Raw genomic sequence first — 25,910 nt, 5'->3', positions numbered from 1 at the left:
TTTATTTATTTACTTATTTATTTATGAGAGAGCATGCACAAGAGTATGAGTGGGGGAGGGGCAGAGAGAGAGAGAGAATCCCAGGCAGTCTACGTGGTGCTTAAATTCATAAGGTCATGAGATCATGACCTGAGCTGAAACGAAGAGTTGGATGCTTAACCGACCGAGCTACCCAGAGGCCCCACTTTTCTATTGTTTTTATCAGCAGTTGTCCTAAACAAACAATATGCTTCTTTCAAATTCACCAAAGTTTAGAAGAAACAGTGAAAAACTCAGAGTGGAAGAATCAAGGCCTATTTCATAAAAGATATTCTACTGCAACTTTAGAAAGGTTTTATATATATACACACGCATATATATAAAGACATATTATATGTCTCATATTTATAAACATAAAAATAAATATAAATGTTCTTTCTATTCTACCTATCTATCTACCTACCTACCTATCTACCTACGTACCTACGTACCTACCTACCTAAATATTTCTCAAACTGAATGAGGAGAATTATATTCAGAATCTTGAAGTCTGTTTAATCTTGGGAGCAGTCAGAAGCTTATACCTATAATCAACTGATTTTTAAACTTCTAAGTAATTTGGAATATAGGATAGGAAAAATATTATATTTTAGTATTAAGAGAGCATAGTAACAATAATAACTTCTATTTATTGCTGTTAAATAGTCCTTATATATTTGTTGGAGTTCTACGGGTTAACTCCAACCAGATTCAGAACACATGAAATTTGTTTCTGATATTATGTCAGGGTTTCCCCTTTCTGGGCAATGACTTATATATGTAAATATGATGGCAGAGTGGTTGAGGTAATGATGACTCATAGTCAAATGCAGCACTTTCCCCTTTGGCTAGCACAAAACCTATTAAGTTTTAGACTTTCCTATTAGAGCTCTATAGATGTCATTCCTCTTTATGGAAAGGATTATTCAACCCATACCAGCAATGTGAAATGTAGGGCCTTTAATAGTGTTGTGTTTGCTTCTTAAAACAGAAATATCTAAAAGAAAAAAAAATAATGAAAATGATCCAATATTAGTAAGTTCTTTTCATTAGAGGAAAAACCCACCGTAATGCCATCAGAGCACTGTCAAGACAGACCTGACAATTTTATTCGAACTTTTGCAACTGGAAAGTCTCATAAGACAATTGTAACTAGAATATTTATGTTCGCCTTACATGTGTTTAGAAAGTTAAGTATGTGTTTCTGAAGTATTCACTCTAGGACTTAAGTGGAAGATGAAATTAATGAATGCTATAGGTCATCACTGGTCTAATTACCTTCATATTGCATCTGGTAAAAGTCAGGTTTTATGAATGTTGTGCTGAGTGCAAAACAAAATGAATCCGATGATAGTTCTGGTCTCCAGGAAGCCCAACCCTAGAAAGGTTATCAGCTGTCACTTGCAAGAGGGTGGCTTTAGCTGTCAAAACTACCAAAAACAACAACCCCCCCCCCCCCAAAAACACATGGTCAAGTCTTTTGCTTATTCAGAATTTCTTTAGGGGTATTTCCCCTATTCCTAATTCATAATTTTGTAGTTAGGATGGGATTGATACAGCCCTCGCTCATCCCAAACTCTAGGAGTGAAGGCATGCATGACCAAAGTCTGACCAATTAAGAGTATTCTGTCCTTTTGGTCACAGTGATTGGTTCAGGATGGGCACGTGACCTCATGGGCCTATTGTAATACCCCTAAAGACTGTGTTGAAATTACTCGGAGAGACGTGCCCCTTTTACTGAGAATGCCAGCTGTGAGAACCATGTATTACCTAGCGCTATCAGGGCTATTGCTGCTACTAAATGGAGAAAGGCTTTGTAACAATGAAGGCAGAAAAAAGCAGAGCCAAGAGGAGAGAGACTAGGTCACATGACATACATTGAGCCCTTGGTTTGAGCTGAGCCTAAGGCCTAGGTCCTCTCTTCAAAGGTATAGGGATACATTCTTCTTCTAACAGTCAACCCTAGCATTCCAGATTTATTCTCTGAAGTCATAAATGTCATGCAACATGCTTGTATCCTGAGTCAGGTTTAGAATTAGCATGAAGGTCTTGTCCTAAGAGATCTACTACACAGCGTGCACAGTGAACTGAAGCAAAGAAAACCAGGAATATAAAGACTGGCAACTTGTTGAAGTATTAAAAAGACTCTGAATACATTTGGGGACTACTCAGTTAAATAAATTAAAGAGGTTTCTTTACTGGGACTTCTCAAAGCCAGATATTCACTAGTTGTAATTTCATCTCTAAGAGGCTAGTAAGTTACAGTGTCTTCCAACAGCTTGAACATGGATTCCTTATTAAAGAGGGTTCTGAGAATATGCTTTCAAAAACAACTGTAAGTTTTTCTAAAAACAAAGCTCAGTTGTTCTGCTCATTTTCTCTCTATTCTCCTTAGCATCTAACTGTTTTCATGGTTTCAGCTAAAAGCTCCATGCTAAAGATCATTGTAACTCTCACTAGCTTTGATCTTGGGTCCAATGATCTATTTCCAATTACTAACTGCACACTGTTAATGAAGTATCTCACCATTACCTGAGACTCAGCATATACAAAATGCCTGAATCCTATCTCCTCTCCAACCTTCCTTGTTTCTACAATGGTCTGCCATTTTGCCAGGTATCCAAACTAGAAATGTCCATAATGTCTGCCTCCATGACCCATATTCAGCTTTTCCCCACCAAACCATACCCGCCCTCACAGTTGCCCTAGTTCACTCGGGGTTCTTTCCCAGACTGCACATCACTACCAAGTCCCTCTTTCTGATCTAGCCGCCACTATTATATTTTTCCTACTCAAGGACCTTCTGCAAATCCTAGGAGTAAGAAACCTAAAAGCCTCATTGGATCTTCACACATCCTAATTTCTCCTATTTGGGTGACTCCTTCTTACACCACTCCCCAGAAGATACCCTTTGCTTTTAGTTGTTTGTCTTATAATATGCTATAGATATGCCTAAACAGACCAAAATCCTTTCAACTGCTTTTAAAAGTGTCCTGTGCCAGCAAGACTGTGCTGAAACTAAATCGCACCCTGTCTTCTGAGATCCCCCAGCGGGTGTGTGTCTGGTGGTCCCAGACCCAGCTCTTAATACCCACCCCTGCTCTGGTATCACCTCCACTGTCTCCTTGGGATAGTTGGTATTCAACCTGGATTTGCCCCCTGGGCTTTGTGCGTGCATCACACTGGCTGTGATGTTTGCTTACTGTTCCTCTGGTATCTGCACCAGGTCACTCTTGGATTTGTTGTGATCCATGCCTATGGCACAAATCATCCTCTTATTAAGGAAACACACAGTGCTCATTTATATCTCTGCCTGTGGTATGATTTTCAGAATGTCTAGAATTCTCTGACCTCTCTTTTTGAACTATCTAAAGACAAAAATAAAAGTTCAACCCAAGCCCCATTTCCTTCACTTACAACTTTCATCATACATATATACTTCCCTTCTGAACTACTATAGCACAGGGTCAAAACTCCCCAATTTACCATTGAAATACACATTGTTTTGTACTACATGCCGCTGTTTCATGACTATCATCCTCAACTCCCCAATCCCATAGAATAAACTCTCTGAGGGTAGAAACCATGCTTTATGTTTTAGTATTCCACCACCTCCCCACAGGTCCTTCATTGGTGGGTACAGAGCAAGTGCTCCACAAGAACATTCTGGATGGTGGTTCTCAAATGGGAATAGATATTTGAGTTCCCAAGGGACTCAAATATCTATTGTTTGTCCAGAATTGCTGTAATTCAATAGATGACCACCTGCCTATCCCACAAAGAAATTCTACAGCTTGGATCACCACCATCTCCCTAGGAAATTATGGTTTGCTATTTTCCTGAAGCCAGGTCTAGAGTATATACACTGCTGTTATATGAAAATCAACTAGAAATACCGGATGCAGGTGGGGGAACCAACAGAGCTTTTAAGGAACTGAGATTCAACTAATACAGCCATTAGATTATAGATATAATGACATGACAGGAAAACTTCTTCCTCACCAAAAAAAGTATTTATGGTGACAAATATGTAATTATATTTGTATCTGTAGGTGTCAAATGTTGCTTGAAATTTGTTGCTGGGAGGTGACTCCCTAGTACCTATTGAGAATATACTTAAAGGTTTTCACTATATTTATATGCAGACAATTACTGATAAATCAATTAATCGAAAAGATGCAGTGATCTTTTTTGTGGGTATACAAACATGGTTGAAATAAGATTGATACTTGACTGGTTAAATAAAATCATGAGAACACAGCGATTTGGAAAAGAAAAGCAACTTCTAAGTGAATAAAATGCCTGCTTCCTCTAGGACAGACCAACTAGTCTAGTTCCTCTGGCTTTTTGGTCCCAGCCGGTTGTCTGCTCTGCCCTACAGCTTGAAGGTTTCACACTCCTGTTCCAGATACAGTGCACTTTTCTCCATGGGATCCAACGCTTTTAGCAGTTTTCTGATGGAAGCAGAGAGTATCAACAGCTCTGTTGTTTGGCTATATAGGTCAAGGGGGAAATACATGGGCTGTGCTCTGCCTGGAAAGTGAGCAGAAGTCCATGGGAGAAGATCCATTTTCCTAACCCTATCTTCCTATCAGCAAGTCCTACAGAGGTTCAAATGAAACTAGTTCTAGAAAATCATTTTATTTATTGCAATTTTTTTTAATGTTTATTTTTGAGAGAGACAGAGAATGAGTGGGGAAGGGGCAGAGAGAGAAGGGGGGGAGACACAGAATCTGAAGCAGGCTCCGGGCTCTGAGCTGTCAGCACAGAGCCTGATGCGGGTCTCGAATTTACCAATGGTGAGATAATGACCTGAGCCGAAGTGGGATGCTTAACTGACTGGGCCACCCAGGTGCCCCTAGAAAATCATTTTAACCCCCAATCAGGCCTTGTGTCTTTTAACTTTTAAATAAAAAAAAATTTTAATGTTTGTTTATTTTTGAGAAAGAAAGAGACAGAGTGTGAGTGGAGGAGGGGCAAAGAGAGAGGGAGACACAGAAGCTAAAGCAGGCTCCAGGCTCTGGACTCAGAGCCCAATGAAGGGTTTGAACTCAACAGACTGAGAGATCGTGACCTGAGCTGAAGTAGGACACTTAATCAACTGAGCCACCCAGGTGCCCCTTAACTTTTAAACCTTAAAATGAGTTATAGAGATATGAGACAACACATATAACGAATGCAGTTCTAAAAGTTGACTTGGTTAAGTGAAGCACTAGCCAGTGAATGTCCAACGCCTCCTATTGAATTTATTTTTGCTACCACTTTTTATTTCTCCATATACCATGTCTGCTTGGTTTGTTGTTTATTTAATTGCAGTACAGTTAATATCCAGTGTTATGTGTGTTTTCAGGTATACAATATAGTGATTCAACACTTCTATACATTACTCGGTACTAAATTTCCAAGACATCTTTCTTGTTCTTTGAAGGTTCCTATGTTAAAAAAGCATCACATTTTTGTTTTATGATCATCATATTTTCTCTTGCCTGTCTGAGAATGTCAATTGTCACTTTGTGACATGTTTTTCTTCTTTCTGCATCACCTCTATTTTCTTTGTTCATTTCATTTCCATTTTTTTTTTGTATAAGAGGCTATCCATTAATATTTAAGAAGAAGGCATTAAAAGTGGACTGAAGTTTTTGCATAAAGGCTGGTCTCAACAATAAGTGGGTCTTCTTGTAAGATTACTAAGGAAAAACTTCCAAATATTAGATCAGAAAGGTTTTCTTTTGGATATGTCAGTTTCTAGAAAGGATTTTTCTTTTTTTAAATTTCTTTTTTTTTTTTTTCCAACGTTTATTTATTTTTGGGACAGAGAGAGACAGAGCATGAACGGGGGAGGGGCAGAGAGAGAGGGAGACACAGAGTCGGAAACAGGCTCCAGGCTCTGAGCCATCAGCCCAGAGCCCGACGCGGGGCTCGAACTCACGGACCGCGAGATCGTGACCTGGCTGAAGTCGGACGCTTAACCGACTGCGCCACCCAGGCGCCCCTAGAAAGGATTTTTCTACTCTTCTGTTCAAAGGGTATAAATGTGGAAGTCAGCTTCATGGAATCTATATAAGAAAAGTAGACTTTCACTTTATCTTCTCATTGTCTACATGGTCTCATTCGTGTCCTCAATTGTACAAATCTCCATTACAGCTCCTGTCTTTGGTAAACCTAGAGAAGAGCCAGTGGCCCCAGGTGCAAAACAGAGGAGAGAATCTGGCTATCTAAATGGTCTCTATACAGAATTTCAATTCATCTCCCAATTTTTGGTGCCACCCTGCACTCCAACCTTCAGAGGTACATGGTGCCTTCAAGCCCTAATGCTTTGTGGGCTTCTGCAGAGTACGGCAGCTTGCATCTTATTGGCTTCCCCCTCTGGAAGAATAGGTTTCAGCTCTCTCCAGCTGATAACTCCATTATCACCCACCTATTTATTTTCTATCCTCCAAAGCGCTGCTGTGTCTGTAGTTCTCTTTGCCCGGTGGGTTGGGACTGTTTTTTGATCCTTTATTGCTCTTTTACTGGGATTTGGGCAAGAGACAAAACTAATCGCATGCGTTTGATTTATCAAGAGTTCCTTCCCCCTTCCTGAAAAACTGGGGTTAGGCTGTTTTCTGATCCTTTGATCATGCTCCTATCAGTTTATCTGCCATATTGCACTACAACTTATTTCATTATAGCTCTACTTGACTGTAAGTTCCCTGGGTCTGCACCTGTATCTTATTTATTTCTTTATCCTAGCAATTCTGGGTACTAAGCAAATGTTAATTAAATAAATGAAAGAATGGGTGGGATTATTCAGAGAGGTTAGAGAATGGTAACTGTGGCCTGACCTTGTGAGGAAATAGAAAATAAAAAGAGAGACATTTTTGGAATGTTATAAGGAGAGACCAAAGAGTACTGCGTATGGAAAAATTAAGAGAGACAACTCCAAATTTGACTTGCTCTTTTCACTGTTCTCAGAACTCAGGACTAAAGATGATGTATATATTTGCTGTGTGTTTTCTGGTCCTGTTCTAATTTGTCTTTTGAATAAAGCTAAACACTATAATCCTCTGCTGACAATTGTCCTATCATTCATTTCCTGCTTTTCCTCAAGTTGACAGGTTTAGGCACAGACCAAAATTCCTTTTTTGGGCCTGACAAAACTTTTCCTAAATAGGATTATAAACAAACCTCACACCTTATAACACAAAGATAGATGATGAATTATGTAACTCATTGGGTCATGATTTAATATTAGGTGACTGGGTAACACTGCTTCCTTCTAATTTAGCTTTGCGTTTCCATATAAGCATTAAAGAATTCTACGGCCCAAATTCTAAATTCTAAGTTTCTAATTGTTATTTGTTTACTTACTCTGTGCCAGGTACTGATGCATTTCAGTCTTACGACAACTTTGTAAGGTACAATGGTATTATCTTTATATTATAACTGGAAAGCATAGCCAATAGGCTATACCTGCTTATGAATAAAATTACAATTTTATTTATAAATATAACAGGAGGATTTTATTTCTGTAGCCAATGTGATGTGTTGATTACATGTAACTATATACATAATAGGCTCAGAATCATAAAAATTCTAGAGCCATTAATTGTCAACATATTCATTGCATTTGACATCTCAATTTATAACTGATATATTACAGAATTAATTTGTTTTCCTTATACTTTAAATATTCCTAAGATTACTTCTTTACTGGCTGATATATTGTTAAATAACACGCACTGAAGATATAGTACCATATAAAAGAATGATCTTAAGGCCTGTCATGAGAGAAAGGAGTTGAAATGCTTCTGTCAGTGATGATTTGAAAAGCAATTTCCTAAGGTTAGGTTTTTTCTATAATGAGAAAGCTAGGTGCTATTTCTGTTTTTAATATTAGTTTAAGACTCTATAGTAGCCCCAATTATTATAATTTGTAGGATTGTTATTTTTGTTGGATATGCACAAAAGGTTAATGAAAACTCATGGCCTCCCTGAAAGTCATAAGCTTGTTGATCTGCTTGTCTGAGGGAGGTGGTTGCTCATTTTAGTTATATTTAGCAATCACTGACAAAGTTGTGATCTAATGGAAGCACGGCTTCTGGAGGACTGTAAAAATCTGGTAATTTCCTTCTGAAATGATGTTTATAAGAAAGGAGGCTTGTACTTGTGAACTCATGAGTGTCATCCTAGTTGACTGCAGACTTCTTTCCAATTCTTTGCTCAAACTGTATTCGTGGTTCAAAAAGAGCATCGCCAGTCTGTAACTGGCACAACTATGGGCTTCAGCACTTACCAGAGATAAGATGGCACCATCTTGTCTGTGTTCCTAGTACTTCTTTCCTTTCTTTGATGGCTGCTAAATACTCAGAAATCGAGCAAGTTGATTATTAATCTTTGGAAGCGTGAAATCGGCCACGGAGGGAGTAGTTACACCAGGGAAATTGGCAAACATTATAAAGTGCCCCACCTTTACCTCACCAGAGGGCTGGTCTATCAGCACACCACCGGGTAGTACACTCCCAGTGTACCTTATTCAAGTCTGAAAACCTTATTCAAGATCTAGATTCAAAATGGATTTCCATGGCTGGGAATTTCTCTAGCAGGAATAAACATGGGAAAATCATTAGAGGCATTGCTCAAATGCTACCGCATAGGCAAATGGCTAGACCATCTTGCTGAATGTTTTTATGAAAATTAAAAAAAAAAAGCATTGCCTTTTTGGGCCAAGGAAAATCTCCAAAGATACATGTACATATAACAATCCTATGAAATATACATTGTTATATGTACGATAATGATAATGACCCACTGAATCAGACTGCTAAGTATTTTCAGTTACTGGCCAAAGTGAAGAACGTGGTGCAAGAGTAAACTATAAGCTACCCTTAAAAAGAAGAAAGAATTCTTCTGTATTCCAGGGTGGCTCACTCGGTTGAGTGTCCAACTTCAGTTCAAGTCATGATCTCGCAGTTCATGGGTTCGAGCCCCGCATCAGGCTCTGTGCTGACAGCTCAGAGCCTGGAGCCTGCTTCAGATTCTGTCTCCCTCTCTCTCTATCCCTCCTTCACTTGTTCTCTCTCTCTCTCTCTCAAAAATAAAAAAAAACATTAAAAAAATTTCTTTAAAAAAAGAACAAAAAATTGTAAACCTTCTCAGAGTATGTGGAGAAAACATAGTCTGCATAGTGAAAACCTAAAGGTACTAATACAGCTCCAATGAAATGATCTAGTGGTTTCCAAAACTAGAAGAAGGACTTACCATCTTACTGATATCTTAAAAAAATCCTTACTGTTGGGCTTGTAGTTAAAGAAAAGGCCAGTCTTGTTTACCAAAGTACAACTACCTTTACTCATATTCCTAGAATATCTTCTTTAAAAGGGGGAAAGTCTTAGTGGTGCTTAATATAAATTAGTTATCTTTTCTAAGTATGTTTTCTGATGCCTCTACTGTGTATCTATTGTGTACCAGGCACTATCTTCACTGTAAGAATGAGTAAGTTGTAGTCCCACACTGTGTTTCGAAGATCCTATCCATTTTAAAAGTATACAGATAAGGAAGTACTATTCAAAGGCCTCAAAGAGATTCTACCAGTAACACACAGAGGATTTACTTTCTAATTAGTTTATTGTAATCAGACAATAACACTTGAAAGCTATAACCTTTTAGCTTTTGTGTTCCCACAAGAATAGTCACCAGGAGCTTTTTAAAGGAGATGGTTTGATTTCTGAAGAAACCTGTGGTGTAGCTTTAACAGCCTTCTTGGGATGAATCCAAGTGTAACTAAATAAAAATATGAAAAATATGCTTTAGAGAGAACACTATGAAGCATGGTCAGAAAAATTATGGCTTATAATTAACACATGCTTCTGAAAATATGAAGTCTAAAAGTAATAAATATGAATTCTTAATCATGGGCTTTTAGAACCACAGCTACAGTGATACTTTGAATTTGTTATAGTTGTTTGCTGTAAGAAAAACACACTTCCTATCAAAGCATGTAAAATTAATGAACACATTTTATATGAAGAGCTCAATAAACACTCTCTTGCAAACTACTCATGAAGGAGAACTATCAATGAATTCATTAAGCAAAAACTAAAATTCAAAGCAACAATGGCTTCAGAATTGATAACTCTAGAAGGCTGAAATGAAGCAAGATATAAAGGAAAGTGGTAAAGCATGTAACTGACATAGTTAATCTAAATATAAACAGTTCTTTTGCTATCATTCAAAAGACTCAAGGAAGAAAGTGGGTCAGTAAGTGGTGGGGTATTTGCCCAGCCTTCACTGTTGACCTAAAGGAGCATCTCGTGACCAACAGGAAACCAAACAATACAGGTGTGTGTAAACCTCCTTAAACTAGTGAATGCAAAGCAGGCCTTTTAATTTCTACGATGTAAAGTAAGTCCATTTTGCCACTAGATGGAGATCGGGTTACTCTGCCAGGAACAGGGAGAGGACTGGAACTTAGCCAGCGAGAAGTATGGTACTAAGAACATATTCTCTTTTCTCAATATTTCTAGAAAGGCATTTTTCAAGCTCCTGAACCAGGAGGAGACATATGCTGAATAAAAGGCCCATAAATGAGGAAGAGCTTGAGGGATTGCACCGAACGGGAAACTGTAAAAGACATATTTTGCTTGTTATTACTACTGCTCCACAGTGATTCCCATTTAGGTCTGGTTGTGTACACTACTTGTAAATAATAACAAGAACTGGTCTACATACGAGCAGTTAAATATACTCTCATTGTTAAAAAAAATTTTTTTTAAAGTTTATCTACTTTTGAGAGACGAGCATGAGCGGGGGAGGGGCAGAGAAAGAGAGGGAGACACAGAATCCGAAGCAGGCTCCAGACTCCAAGCTGTCAGCCCCACGCGAGGCTCGAACACTCGAACTGTAAGATAATGACCTGAGCCCAAGTGGGACACTCAAATCGACCGAGCCACCCAGGCGTCCCTGTGCAGTCTCATTATTGACCAAGCAGGGAGAAGAGGACAGATCCGACCAAAAAATAAAACAACGTCAGACCATCTGGGCAATTAATCCTGTCTCTTTAGACATAAAGACATATGCTTACAATTTGTTTCTCAGTTTGAGTATGTAGATAAATATATATTTCAATATCGACCAAAATGGATCAAGGAACATCAGAGATGTTAGGAGAAGGTTGGATAACAACTATTCTAATTTTCCAAATGAAACTAACATCCACTTGTGAATTGTGTAACTTTCTTTCTGAATAAGTCTTATTTCTGTTATAGCTGAACTTTGAACGGGAGACATAAAGTTATGCATTTTCTGGAAAATGTTAGGTCTGGGAAGGATCAGATGTTGCTCTGCATACTGCAGCCAAACCTTTTGATTATTTTTGAGATGTTAGATAATATATTTCTGTTCATTTCTAACTTAATAACTATATATATTCATCCAATAAATATTTATTCAGTTACACAAAAATGAATGAATAACTTGTGACAGTTTAAAAGAACAGTTCCATTTTTTTGTCAAATAGCTTCAAAGGCCAGTGCAATTAGGATATATGAGTATGAGCATACACAAATATATTAATTGCCTGTTGTGCATCAGTCATTATGCTGGGAATAGAAAGATGAACAACAGAGTCGGGGAAGTCGCTGGGAAAGAAGAGTGTATGGCTAAACCACAAATAGGGGTTAATTTTTGTAGCAGTCAAGACCAGTTATGAAAATCATGTGTAAAATTCTTTTTTAAAGTTCTGTTGTGGAAGACACTTAATTTAGGCCACACTCTTGACCATAGGAAAAATATGACCTTTCATCTCTATGACACATGAGAAATTGAAATAAAATACAAGAAATTCAAATACAATAGTATTTACCAATCTCTGTAATGAAAAGAGGAGCTTAATTCAAAGGGAGAAGAAACTAATGTTCAGGATAATAAGAGAATCAGAACCATAGTTAATTAATTTTCTAATTATTGTTATGGATAGTGACCAACATTCAGTCTGTTGCTATGATAGATTCATTGCACTTAATGGCATGTTTATGTTAGAGCAATACATTTGTTTTAGCTTAATTAAATTAATATATTCATACCCTTTCTTTTTTTAAAAAAAAAATTTTTTTTTTCAATGTTTTTTATTTATTTTTGGGACAGAGAGAGACAGAGCATGAACGGGGGAGGGGCAGAGAGAGAGGGAGACACAGAATCGGAAACAGGCTCCAGGCTCTGAGCCATCAGCCCAGAGCCTGACGCGGGGCTCGAACTCACGGACCGCGAGATCGTGACCTGGCTGAAGTCGGACGCTTAACCGACTGCGCCACCCAGGCGCCCCTATTCATACCCTTTCAAAAGAAGTTGAAGTTGCTTGCCTACATTGGTGTCGAATTTTCAGAATGTTCCTATAAGGTTTTAAGAATCTAAGAGAAATATGTATTATTCATTCACAATTATTCTCCTTTAAGGGAAATCAGAAAAATAACCACACAAAATAGTAATTATTAATCAAGTATCAATGGAGTAGTTTGTAGAAATTTATCTTGTGAATTGGCTCTCTGCAGAGCAACACAGCTGGCAGGAACCCACCTTTCTTTACTATCTTGCTGGATAAGAATGAAGCATAAACAGAGAAGTTTTCTTCTGAAGATTAAAATCAATCAATTACAAATAAATCCTTTTATTATATGCTTTAGTATTTATGGGTACACAGCTTTCTTCATTGGTTCCAGACCAACCAGAGTAGGTGGTGACTGAGTCATTTCTGGAGTTTCCTCTCACTTTGGTGACCTATTTCCATATTTCTTTTCAGGGCAGGGCTGGGTCTATCTACTGCTAAGTTTGCATTATCTGGAGATAAGGAAGTTGGTAAAAACACATCTTTGCTAGATGCATAATATACATATCTTCTCTAGTCTAAAGGTTTTGACCTTATGGTAATGTGCTGCGTTTTATATCAGTATTTCTGCCTCCTTGGTAGCATGCAGAGATGCCCAAGATGATGGTAGTAAAAGAACAAATGCAAAGGTGATGCTAGAAGCTGATTAATGCTTGGGGTCAAACAGAAGCAATTGTCTTGTATTCTCATGTTGTGATGTGAGGAACTTGTATATTTAAGCACTGACCGCAAAAAGGGCACCTTTTAACTTTCCCACTATCTAGAAAAAGACACGTCTTTTTCTATTATGAGAAATTAGGTATTTAAGTAACTATATTTAAGTTTTGAGGCCAGAGGTTTACTTCCATTTGGAACTAACCTTATACATAAATATGCACCTTTAAGAGGGAAAGTGGGTTAGAGTGGTACCTGCATATGTCTGTCACTGTCTTGTCCAATCATGTTTCTCCATTCAATGAGTGATCGCTGCAGACGTTCAAGTCCAGTTTCCCAAAGCCTGATGTGACCTCCCATATCGACAGTAATAACAGCACCTTTGCCCCACTCAGCTAGCAATGCATCTGTGTCCGAAATAGTAGACAGCCATGTGGTATATGGTGAGAGAGATTCTGATCTGAAAAGAAAATTACAGTAGTCAATCAGTTGGTAATAACGAAGCTAGTTTACCTAATTGTGGTTCATTAAACTTGCTATAAAGAATTCTAATAGTAAACATATTAAAAGATACCAAGAGATCCATCTGTAAGAAAAGAAATACACAGGTATCTATTGGTTACTGACATTTTTCTGTATTTGTGGACCCCGATTGTATTGGCATTCACTGTCAGAAAGAAAAGAACTCTAAACCAACTCATATCTCATGCACCTGCAATGTTAGACTCACTCCTCAGGGGTCTAAGTTTCAGTCTAAGTGCTAAAGCTGGTATCTTTTCTATGGGCTTTACCTGCATTTATATTTAATATTTTGCATTTTCTGACTTAGGAAGTTACAAGAATTTATAACAAGGAATTTATATATTTGTCATATTATATAGATTTCATACATATACATATTTTCTTTGCTACATATTCATTTCTAGGAATGCAGTTTTGCTTCTATGAGTCAACTGCACACTTCCTTTTTCTAGGTATAGCCTTCACTATACAAAAGAAACAGATTAGAAATTTGAATTACCAGCGTTGGCTCTCTAAATACATCTGATATTTTCTATGTAAAATAAATGGTCTAAAGGCGGAGTCTCATCAGATAATAAAAACATAATAAACTATCAATGTAGATTCGGGAAACCACAAAACCACTATGTGTTGGGTCAAATCTTGTAACCTCCTAAAGAATAAACCAAGACTACCTGACCTTTTTTTTTTTTTCCAGTCTGCCTTAGTAGATACTAAACACAGGTGACACAGCCAGCTACTCTGGGACACAGAAGCTTTAAAATATGTTTATATGAAGAAGATGGTAACTACTGCTTCAGCGTTTCAGAGCTACTTTACAATAATAGAAGGACTCAAAGAAGGCAACATTTGACATAATACAGGATTTATCTCACGTTGCTCTGCCAGAAATATTTGCCTTAGGAAAAAAATTAATAGGTACACATGGTGAAGTAAAGGGCTATTCAAGAATAATGAAATTTATCTACGTGGAACAATAATGTTTGTAATTCTTCCAAGAGCACTCAAGATGTATGACTGTTGAGTACTGTATCTACTGGCTAAATGTTTAACTCTTCATAGTATGAAACTTGAAATATGTCAAAATATGTCAAAAAAAGGGTGAAAAAATCACATTTACTGCAATTTGCTCTAGAATCTCTTCTTCACCTTGTTTTTTATTTTTAAGTTTTATTTATTTATTTTGAGAGAGAGAGAACATGAGCAGGGGAGGGGCAGAGAGAGGGAGAGAGAGAATCCCAAGCAGGCTCTGTGCTGTTTGTGGAGACTGACGCAGGGCTCAAACTCACGAACTGTGAGATCATGACCTGAGCCGAAATCCAGAGTCAGATGCCCAACTGACGGAGCCACCCAGGCACCCCTTCTTCACCTTGTTTTAAATGCATATTCCCTTTTATACATAATAGCAAGGTCTTTAAGGAACACATAGAATCATAGTAGAGGGAAGCCCAGATTTACATACACCCACACATGAGAGCTAGGCAGTATCATTTTACAGATGGAAATAATACAAAAATTTGAGGAAAAATACTCAAATTTTACTGGGGGCAAAAGTGATGTACTCATTTTGGTTCTGTAGTTACATGCAATGTCACTGTATTTTCTGTTATCTGAAGTTAGCCATCAGATGGAAAATTCCAGCTATCTAGCAGAATGCTAAATTTAAGCAACTAGCAGGAAAACTGAAATCCAGATGGGTTGTTCTCTTGGACTGCATATATGCCAAAAATGGCAATAGCTAATCTCAAGAGAAATTCAGGATATACTGATAATGAACAGACTCTAAATCACGTGGCACTTGAAACATGGCAAGTCCAAACTGAGATGTTCCCAAAGTGTAAAATAAATACTGATTTCAAAGACTTAGAAGAAGAAAGGAATGTAAAATATCTCATTAAAACTTTTATATTGAATATGTGTCAAAATGATGACATTTTAAATACATTGGGTTAATAAAATGTTTAGTTAAAGTTAATTCCACCAATTTCTTTTTCCTCTTTGAATATGGCTAAGGAAGGAACATAAAATGACATTGCATTATATTTCCGGTGAACAGTACAGCTCTAAATGAATGCATTACAGTGACCAGTTGGCACTGGCTATATACACAGCTGCTCTTCCAGATGTTGTTCCTATGGCAGGTAGAACATGGTCCACATAGAAAGTTAAAACGGAAAAACAACAAAATAAAGCCTAGGGCCAATGAGGGAGAAATTAAGAGAAATATTGGAAAAGATTATTAATGCTTTAGAAATGTAAAAAACAAAAAGTTGTTCTTTGCTTCTGTTGCTTGAACTAATAGTATATTTTAATAAGCATATAATTCATATGGAGTAAGGAATTTCCCCAAATGACCAACAGCCATTTTCCATGAAATTGACAAGGTGAGATGCTCTAAGAAGCCATACTTCTATATGTTGGAACAAGTAAACCTATTTTTTTGAGTAATGCTTTTATTCTTCATATTTATTGACCTTGATTAAGGGTCCTAAGAAATAAAGCTGTGCTTCTGAATTACTGTGTACTGTCATGCTGAGCTATTTACTTCTAGGGGTTAGAGGAATGGGTGCAAAGGTGGCCTGCGGGTGCCATGGATGACTGACAGCCTTGGTGTGGCTGGCCTTTCTCTCCTGTTGGATGGCTCTCCAGGGTCCTCTGCTTGGCATCTCAGCTGAGGCTTTCACCCCTGTGTTGTGAGGTCTCAGTTGCCTGTCAGGAAGTATATGTTAGTAGGGGATGTGATGTCAATCTAGGCCAAAGCAGAGTAAAAAATTAGAAGAAGGAGGAGTTGGCCCCAGGGGGGCAATGTAAGGAAGAATCTAGGCCAGGTGGACCAGAGCAGGGGCTCAGTTAGGCTGAGAGAGAGAGAGATCAGGCATGGATGCATCCAGAAAGGGATGGGCTACTGGAGAGGACACCTGTGCTCCTCAAGGGTAGACACCAAACACGTTGTTTCCCTTCTGTATCCTCCATCCAACTGGTTTGAATACTTTGCTTCCGTCATTGGACAATAATAAGAGCAGTGAATGATCACGAGTTTCATTCTAAATCTCTGGAAGCCTTTAGCTACTACATAGCCTTCACAACCACAGATGCACAGTAGCACATTTAAAAACAATATTAAACAAATGCTATTTAAATTCCTTTGACATTTTGAACACATTTGCCTCCAAAAACTAATATGTAAAGTTAATAGATACGGTGGATGGAGCTAGAGAGTATTATGCTAAGCAAAATAAGACAGTCAGAGAAAGACAAATACCATATGATTTCACTCACATGTGCAATTTAAGAAACAAAACAAGCAAGCAAAGGGAAAAAAATAAGACAGCGATGAACCAAGAAACAGACTCTTAACTGTAGAGAAGAAATTGATGGTTACCAGAGGTGGGGGGTAGGTGGGGGGATGGGTTAAATAGGTGATGGGGATTAAGGAGTGCATTTGTGATGAGCACCGGGTGATATGTGGAATTGTTGAATCAGTATATTCTATACCCGAAGCTAATATTACACTGTATGTTAACTAACTGGAATTAAATAAAAACTTAAACACATTTAAGAAGCCCGAAGATTTCTGCAATACTGAAAATGCTATTTCAGTTACAGAAAAACTTATCATTAGGACAGATCAAAAAAGAGAAATGAAGCCTTGAAGTTTGTTAGACTTATACCTATATGACATTTTTCCCAAATGAAAATAAAAATAGCAGTAAACCATGCAGAACAGCAGCAAGACATAAGCCAAGTGCAACTGGGGGGGGGGTGGGGGGAAAGAGCTTGCTATTTAAGGAAGCAAAAGCACACATTTATTCAGAGCACTTGGGAAGACTTGGCTCACTTTCTATCTGACATACAAACGGAGGACAAAGGTGAAAGTGGATTACCTGGGAATAGGGATGTATCGGAGTTTCTTTGATCGAAGGTCAGTGATTTCCATGTAACCAGCTGTTTGTGGAGGGGTAACATCTACAAACAAGTCACGACATTGAGCAGAGTATTAAATTACAGCAGGATAGCAAAATAAGACCAAAAGAAAGCATGAATGTTGCTAAAAGTGGAATGAAGTTACCAGTACACTCAGGCAAAACTCTGAGACCCACCTGACAAGGTCCTGGGCTAAGTCTAGTCTCTAGGTTATATCTTTGTCAAGGAAACACAAAGATTGTCAAATACATGCATATTAGGCTATGATTCTTTGCTGTCAGAAAATTACCCAAGTTCTTTTCATTGTCTTTGCTAGCTTCCCAAGATGAGAAGTTTCAGCACTTAGAGTTTATATGAAATTATTTCATCACGTGAATTCTGTTTTTCCTTCCTGGGAAGTCACAATGACAGTATAACGTAGTGGAATCAGTACCCACTTTGTAATCAGACTGGCCTGGTATAAAATCTTGGCTCTGATATGTCCTAATTGCGTTTTTGGCTGGTCAAGTTAATGATCTCACTGCTTTTGTCATTTGTGAAATGGGGGTAACAACAGCATCTGAGCATCATAAACATTATTTGGGGGATCAGATGAATTGGGTAATTGCAAAGCACTTAATTAGCAGTTGCTCGACACACGGTACCTGTAGTAATGAGGGCCACGCAAGATGGGAGAGGGTGAGGTGAGCATGGGCCAGTGGGGTGAGGGCTCTGGATCACAGAAACTATGAAATGGTGGGGGAAGAAGAGGGGAATGACATAGAGGGGCCAGAGCTCTCATCTCCAGTTCTGGAAGTGTTTCCAGGAGGATTCCAGGGGCCTGCTGATTTCTTTTCCAAAGCCTTGAGTTATACCACCCATCATCCCTAGCTGCCACTGCTGTGTCAGAAACTCTGCTTAGTCCTTTTTTTTTTTTTTTTAATGTTCATTGATACTTGAGAGAGAGAGAGAGAGAGAGAGAGAGAGAGAGAGAGTGAGTGTGGGAGTGGGGAAGGAGCAGAGAGAGAGGGAGACACAAAATCTGAAGCCGTCTCCAGGCTCCAGGCTCTGAGTTGTCAGCACAGAGTCCGAAGCAGGGCTCAGACTCACCAACTGTGAGATTATGACCTGAGCCAAAGTCGGCGCTTCACCGACTGAGCCACCCAGGTGCCCCAGACTCTGCTTACTCTTTACAGGTAGTATTTTTAATACTGACAACAAAGACTTATGATTCCTGCTCGAGAGATGAGGAAGCTGAGGCTTACAGAATTATGGTAATAATGTGACTCGCTTGTGGCGACATAGCTGGAGGGTGATGTAGGCGGCTTTCAAACCAGGCCGTTCCAGCTTTGAAGTCTCTGCTCTGTCCACCACTCTACACAGCTCCTACCTAGGCTGACCCTAGGGCAACAACTTTTAAAATTGTTTTACAAAATATTGGCTATCAGTGTCTCTTAAAAAAATCTCCCTTACACAGAACCCATACTTTAAAAAAAAATTTTTTTTTTTAATGTTTATTTTTGAGAGAGAGAAAGGGACAGAGCACGAGTTGAGGAGGGGCAGGGAGAGAGAGAGAGAGAGGGAGACACAGGATCTGAATTTGGCTCCAGACTCTGAGCTGACAGTACAGAGCCTGACACAGGGCTCAAACTCATGAATCAGGAGATCATGACCTGAGCTGAAGGTGGACGCTTAACTGACTGAGCCACCCAGGCGCCTCTACAGAACCCTTACTCTTAAAGATTTTTTCAGTTGTCTATATCTTATTACAATTCCAGATTAGAATGAGATATCCAGGATGTTCACACTGGATTTATCCAATGTAGTTTACAAAAAAATTAAAAACTTCGCATTTTTATTTCATGTTTTTAGCTGAAGATTTCTGAGTTAGACCATCTGAAAAATTCAAAACTCAAAATATCTCTTATTTATTCAACAAACATGGTTAAGCTCACTTTGCACCAGATACTATACAAAGCACTGAGGATAGAGAAGAAGGAGGTTGATTCCTCCCTTATTCAAGGAGCCCACAGCACAATGAGGAAAGTTCCTTTTAACCAAACCAGACCGAATCCAACCCACCGAGGGCCTTTCGGGACTTGGAAAAGACTCCAGGGTGAGACTCATGGGCCTGAGGCCAGGTATGAGCTGCAGAGCAAGGCAAGAAGGAGTGCCAGGGGTCAGAGGTTTAGGAGGAAATGGAGGTAATGTCCAGGGATAACAGAGAGGGTAAGACAAGAGAGTTACTATGGTAATCTGACCACCCAGCTCAATTGGCTGTCCCCTGATGGCCATTTACAGAAAACAAGCATGCTTATCATCTGTCACACAGGCCTGCACTGGAAATGCTGCCTAGGATAGAAGGTCAGTCTCGGATAAGGTTTTGCACCATCTATCATTTTTGATAGTTCCTGCGGCTAAGACCCAGCTGAAGTAGGTTGAATTATTTATGGACCCAGGTTCTTTGCCAAAAATGACCAGTTACTGAAGAGGTTGGGATGCCTAGAGCTGTCTAGCTAACAGACTTATATTTTTGCCTTGGCACTCATGGGAACTTTTTTCATACATAGCAGAATGAAGCTGAGCTATGGCCATCAATGCTTTTAGATGGCCTGTGAAAACAAAGTAAGTCAACTTATTTTAAAATATTTTTTTTCCCTACATCGTTTTTTTCTTTCACTGTGCAAATTAATTCCATGGCATAAAGAGGGTGAGAAAATGCAATAATGACTGTGTCTATTTCAAGAAGGAGAAAGCAAGAATTTTACTCCTGGTGCTAAAAAATATTTTCATGTATCAGAAAAGGCAATTCATGGTTATAAAGCACATCAAAGCAGTATTAACGGTAGTGGTAGCAGTGGTAATGGTAAGTGCTTGAAAAATGATCAGAGTTGATGTTTACTGATTTGAAAACGAATCAGCTTAGAATACATGATTGAATTAAGGAAGTGAAAATCGTGGCCAGACTTCCCTGCAAAGTTAGCCAAATCCTTGTCAATCCGTTTTAAATGTTTCAACGCTGTAGAGAGGACGGAGGCTCAGTAAATTTCCATTACATTTATAATCCAGGTGGATTTCCAAGATAGGTGTAAGCTACGCGCGAGGATGAGTTCACTAATGATTAAAGGGAAGTCACGGCTGCAGTGCTTCCTGCATAGTTCCCGCAAACAGTGGGGACAGCTCACGTGCACAGTGCCAAGGTTAGGTAGGAGGTATAAAAGCTGTCAGACAAAACAACCACGAACACATTCAGAGGGAAGATGAAATTATATTAAAAAATTCACTCCTTCTAGCAATGTAATTTGATGGACATTTGTTAACTGCCAGGTTTAACGCACTTCTGTGTTTACAGATTAAGAGTGATGTGTGCCCTGCAATCGTGCCAATGCCAAATCTTTGAATTTACTCAAAGTTCAAAACACAGGGCATCAATTTCAATCCAGAGTCATTATTTTGTGCTTAAAGAGCTGAGAACTGTGATAAAAAAAAAAAAAAAAACACAAAAAAACAAAAACAGCTAACATTTCCCTAGATGAAAAGTGATTGGAAGAAAGCAGTAAATCTCTCCTTGTTTGCATTAAACAAAAGCTATACCATCTTTGTAAAAGCCACCAAGAGAGTAGCCTTTACAGTTTCTATTGATTCCTTTAATAAAAGGCTGATATGTATTAGTTCCTGGCTAATCAGATAGATGGTTGGATTCTATTTACTTAAAAAAAATTACCTATTTTTTTATACCAGCATCAGCTCAAAGATTGCTTCTTAACTAGCAAAAGTATTTTTGACGCTATAATCTTTTCACTACTACTTTGGAAGTTATATACTCAATTCCTAACTTACCAACACATCAACTTAATATCATTGCCTTCTTCCTGAACACTGTAAGGCACTAGAACACTTTAACATCAGTTACTCCTTTCCTAACTTGTGGATGATAATTATCTCATAGTTTTGATATATGCTCCTTAAAATTTCACAAAATTTCATTACTTTTTATCCCTTATGATAATGTTTGTTAGTCACATATTTATTCTTTTTTCATATGTTCTCATCTGAATGAGTTGATCCCTAGATCTGTGCACAACTATCATCCTGGTATCTCCTTTTGTCATTTTCCTAGTTTTTGTTTTTTTTTTTAACAGCCCACATTTATAAAATTCCTCCTGTGTGTTAGACACTATGCTAAGCACTTTATATATGTTTGGAATATTTAAGGAATTCTACTTAAACAAGTGAGGGGAAATAAAACTCCTGGCATCTAAGAGAAAAATGGTAAAAGATATAAACAAGCAATTCTCAGAAGAGTAAATTGCAACATGTAAAAAGATTCTTCAAGTTACTAGAAATTAGGGAAAGATAAACTGAAACCACAATAACGGGGTCAGATGCCTACAAGAGTGGATAAGGTTGGGGCACCAGGAACCCTTTTATGTTGCTGGAACAATGCTGGGAAACAATTTGATAGTTCTACTTTTAGATAGATAGATAGATAGATAGATAGATAGATAGATAGATAGACAGACTCTCAGCATATATACAAGGAGAGGGATATAAGAATATTCATTGCCCACTATCTGTAACAGCAAAAATTGGAAAGAACCTAACTGTGCATCAACAAAGACCAGATGAATAAACTGTAATATGTGCAGCAGTGAAAGTAAATGAAAGTGCTATTGACATGGATGGTGACAAAGATTATCTCCTTTGACCAAACTCTAGTCAGGCTCTTCTGGATCCTCTTCCCAAACAGACCCCGACTTTTGGGCTTCTGTGTCCATCTCTGTCTTGTCCACTTTCAGCGAGAGCCCTGCTAATAAGTAAGTTTAGCAAGAATCCTCTCCCCCGCCTCAATATGTGATCAGGTTCCTCATCCTCTACTCCCCCCAGGTAAGGTCTGATCACCCTGGCCTGACTTCAGCAAGAATCCTGTTAGGTCGATTTAGCCCATAGGTTTCCTTATCCCTGATTTCCTCTTAGTAATTTTCTATCCACTGATCCCTACCAACAGAGGATCTATACTACTTGATTTTGACACTCATTATAAACTACAAAGCTAGGAAATAACCAAGAATGTGCTGTTAGTGAACGGATAGATACAGAGATCAATGGAACACAATACAAAATACAGTAACAGACCCAGACATATGTGGTCAGTTGATTTTCAGCAGAGGTCCGAATGCTGCAATTCAATGGAGAAGGACAGGTTTTCCAGCAAATGATGCTGGAACAGTGAGTATCTCCATACAAAACTATGAGTGTCAATCCACACCTTGTGCCATTTAAAAAAATATTATCTCAAAATGGAGCATCTAAAACTATAAAATTTCTAGAAGGGAAGATGTTCCCTTCATCAAGAAGGCAGAAAATGTTTGAAAAGAATATATCTGATAGTGGACTTGTATCCAGAATATATAAGGAACACACAAAACTCCTAAAACAAATAAACAAACAAACAAAAACACCAAATAACCTGAGGGCAAACAGTCAGACCTTTCACTAAAGAAGGTACATGTGACAAGATGCTCAACATCATTAGGCACTAGGGAAAATACAAATTAAAATCATCATGAGCTATTGCTACACACCTGCCGGAAAGACTGACGACACCAAGAACTGGTGAGGAGGCACAACTAGAACTCTCATTCATTGCTGGTAGGAATGCGAAATGATTGCCACTTTGGAACACAGGTTAGCAGTTCTATCATATAATATAAAAATGCCATTCCTACATATTTACCCAAGTGAAGCAAAGACTTATGTTCACTTAGAGATCTGTGCATAAATGTTCAGAGTAGGCTTATTCATTATTGTCAAAAAGTGGAAATGATCCAACTATCTACCAACAAAGCATGAACAAAGCATGCACATATACACAACAGATTACTACTTGGCAATAAAATCAACTACCGGTACACAAAACAATATAAACGATTCTCAAATACATGATATTGGGTGAAAGAAGCCAGACTTGAAAGACCACATACTATATGATTCCATTTATACGACATTCTGGAAAAGGCAAATCCATAAGGACAGAAACAGATCAGTCAGGGGTTAGGGAGTAGGTAGACAGGTTGACCACAAAGAAGCACTGGGGTGGGGGTGGGGGTTCTGGAAAGATGGAACTGTCCTCTGTTCAGTTATGGTGATGGTTACACAACCGTATGTGTTTGTCAAACTCACAGAACTATATACAAAAAAGGGTGAATGTTACTCTGTATAATCTGAAACTTAATAAGAACAAATGCATACTTTAAAAATATCACTCTGTCTGATGTGTGGAGAATGGGTAGGATGCGGAAAGAGTTGGAAGAGGAAACTCTCAAGAGGCTGTTGCAATATTCTGGTGCAAGATGGCAGTGATTTGGATGTTGGTAATAGAACTCTAGTCAAGTGGGTAGATACAAAATACAGTAGTCAGGCTGTATCAAAAGGACATGATGATTTGTAACTGGATTAGATAGAGAGGAAGATGAAGAAGAAGTATCAAGGCTGACTCCCAGGTTTCTGGGTAGTTGGAGATAACACTAAATTCTGGTATAGAATTTCTTGTATTTCCTGGGATGCCTTCATGGCTCTGTACCTTTCACATAGGATTCCCTGTTCCTGAAACAATTCCTTCATTTGATTCAATCCCCTTTATCCTTTCAAGGGTCAGCTCATCATCACCAGTCTGGACTGTAAGCTTCCCCTTTCATAGATCACCTTGTGAGTATTCCTACCATGGCACTGTACTGAGACTGTCACTTTCTTTACCTGCCTCTTCTACCATAAAAAACATTTTGAGGAAATGGTGATTTATTTGGAAGAAGTGAATTCTAAATATTATCATATAACCAGGACTTCCAAACCCAGTAATAGATTATAATACATGTAGCATTATAGTTCTTAAGTTCACGGTGATATAATGAATGTAAACACAGGACAACATATTACTACCACTACGACAACATATTACTACCACTACGATGCAAATAATAATCTGTGGCTCAATGATCAAACATTTTCATAATTATCCATTATGATGAAAGCCTGTGTGGTCCAGCAAAAGTAGCTCTAGACTTGGGACAGGAAGACCTTAGTGCAGATCTGGGCTCTACCAGACACCGGTGGTGTGGCCCTTGGCACGCCATCTTGCCTTCCTTTGTCAGCTTCCCTGCATATAAGCTAGAGAGTACACTGATGACAGAATGGGGATTTGAAGATTAAATAAAGGTATATAAAGAAAAGTGGCACAGGACCTGGCATATATCTTGCGGTAATAAATATAAGACGACTTTGAGAGAACTACTAAGTGAATCAGTCTGCATGAGTCCCTGGTCTTTCATCATAAGTTGGGCCCCATTTTCTATGCCTAGTAGTCTAAGAATTTTTAAAAGTCCCTTTGAAGACATCTTCTAAGTTAAGTTATTGTACAGATTATAAAGCAAAGGAAAAAGAGTTCTAACAGCAGTGGCTTCAATCAGAGACTGCGAGAAACTGACTGAAAACTTTCTGAGCCCACCCCTCGGACTTTTTAAGCTGCTAGATCCTGGTAGACTTATCCACATTTATAAATACAGAATGACAATGATAAGTTAAATATCCCTACCAAAAGAAAACTAGGTTTACGACTTTGGCAAATTAGGAATTGGTAAGTTTCTTACCTTTTGGGTAGATATCTTTTAGAGGGACTTCTCCTGGGGGCAAAATCCTGACTATCTGATTAGTATCTAAAAGAGTCACACAATTGCTCTGCTTTGGACTTTCACTTGTTTTCTTTCCTCCATAGAATGTTGTGTCAGTGACATTTCGTTTATGAAGAGATGATGGCCTTTTCCAAGAATAGACTTCACTGGGTGACTGAAAGAAAAAAAAAAAAAGATTAAAGTATCGAAATACAGTTGACCCTTGAACAACACAGGTTTGAACTGTGAAGGTCCACTTACATGTGGATTTTTATTACAGTAAGTGTATTTTCTCTTCCTTATGATTCTCTTTCTTTAATTGCAATAAGTGTATTTTCTCTTCCTTATGATTTTGTTAATGACATTTTCTTTTTTCTAACTCACTTTATTGCACATATGTAATGTATATAACATACAAAATATGTGTTGATCATTTATGTTATCAGTAAGGCTTCCAGTCAACTGTAGGCTATTAGTAGTTATGTTTTGGGGAGTCAGATGTTATATTTGTGGAGTTGTGATTATGTGAAGGGGGTCAGCACCCTAAATCCCCTCTTGTTGTTCAAGGGGCTATGGTACTATAAACTATATTCACCACACCTGTTACAATGCAGCCCTTTAAGCAGATACCGGTGGTAAACTTGTATTTCACAAGTATAAGAAAACCAAATTATTTCTTGACCTTTTTGAATCTGGTGTAGAAAATAGCTGCTTCACCAATAATTATAATTTTTAGGCAAATGTGAAATATAAAACATATATATATATATATATATATATATTTT

The 25,910-nt window shown here is 38.2% G+C and overlaps 1 protein-coding gene across 3 annotated transcripts in view; it reads right to left on the bottom strand.

The window, feature by feature from the left end:
* The window catches only part of VWA8 (von Willebrand factor A domain containing 8), a 363,734-nt gene that overhangs the window by 82,638 nt on the left and 255,186 nt on the right, over window positions 1-25,910 (bottom strand). For 2 of the 3 annotated variants that reach the window (XM_047859262.1, XM_047859340.1), the window contains 3 exons: window positions 25,105-25,300; window positions 17,440-17,521; window positions 13,289-13,493 (listed from right to left, as the gene is read on the bottom strand). In XM_047859262.1, coding sequence (XP_047715218.1) covers window positions 13,289-13,493; window positions 17,440-17,521; window positions 25,105-25,300 — 483 coding nt within the window. Of the gene's footprint in view, window positions 1-9,649; window positions 9,781-13,288; window positions 13,494-17,439; window positions 17,522-25,104; window positions 25,301-25,910 lie in introns of those variants that run through there. The other variant, XM_047859419.1, reaches the window with a different exon arrangement.

This window comes from Prionailurus viverrinus, chromosome A1, assembly GCF_022837055.1.
Source record: "Prionailurus viverrinus isolate Anna chromosome A1, UM_Priviv_1.0, whole genome shotgun sequence".
Taxonomy (NCBI): domain Eukaryota; kingdom Metazoa; phylum Chordata; class Mammalia; order Carnivora; family Felidae; genus Prionailurus; species Prionailurus viverrinus.
This window is presented reverse-complemented; position numbering and strand designations above follow the sequence as displayed.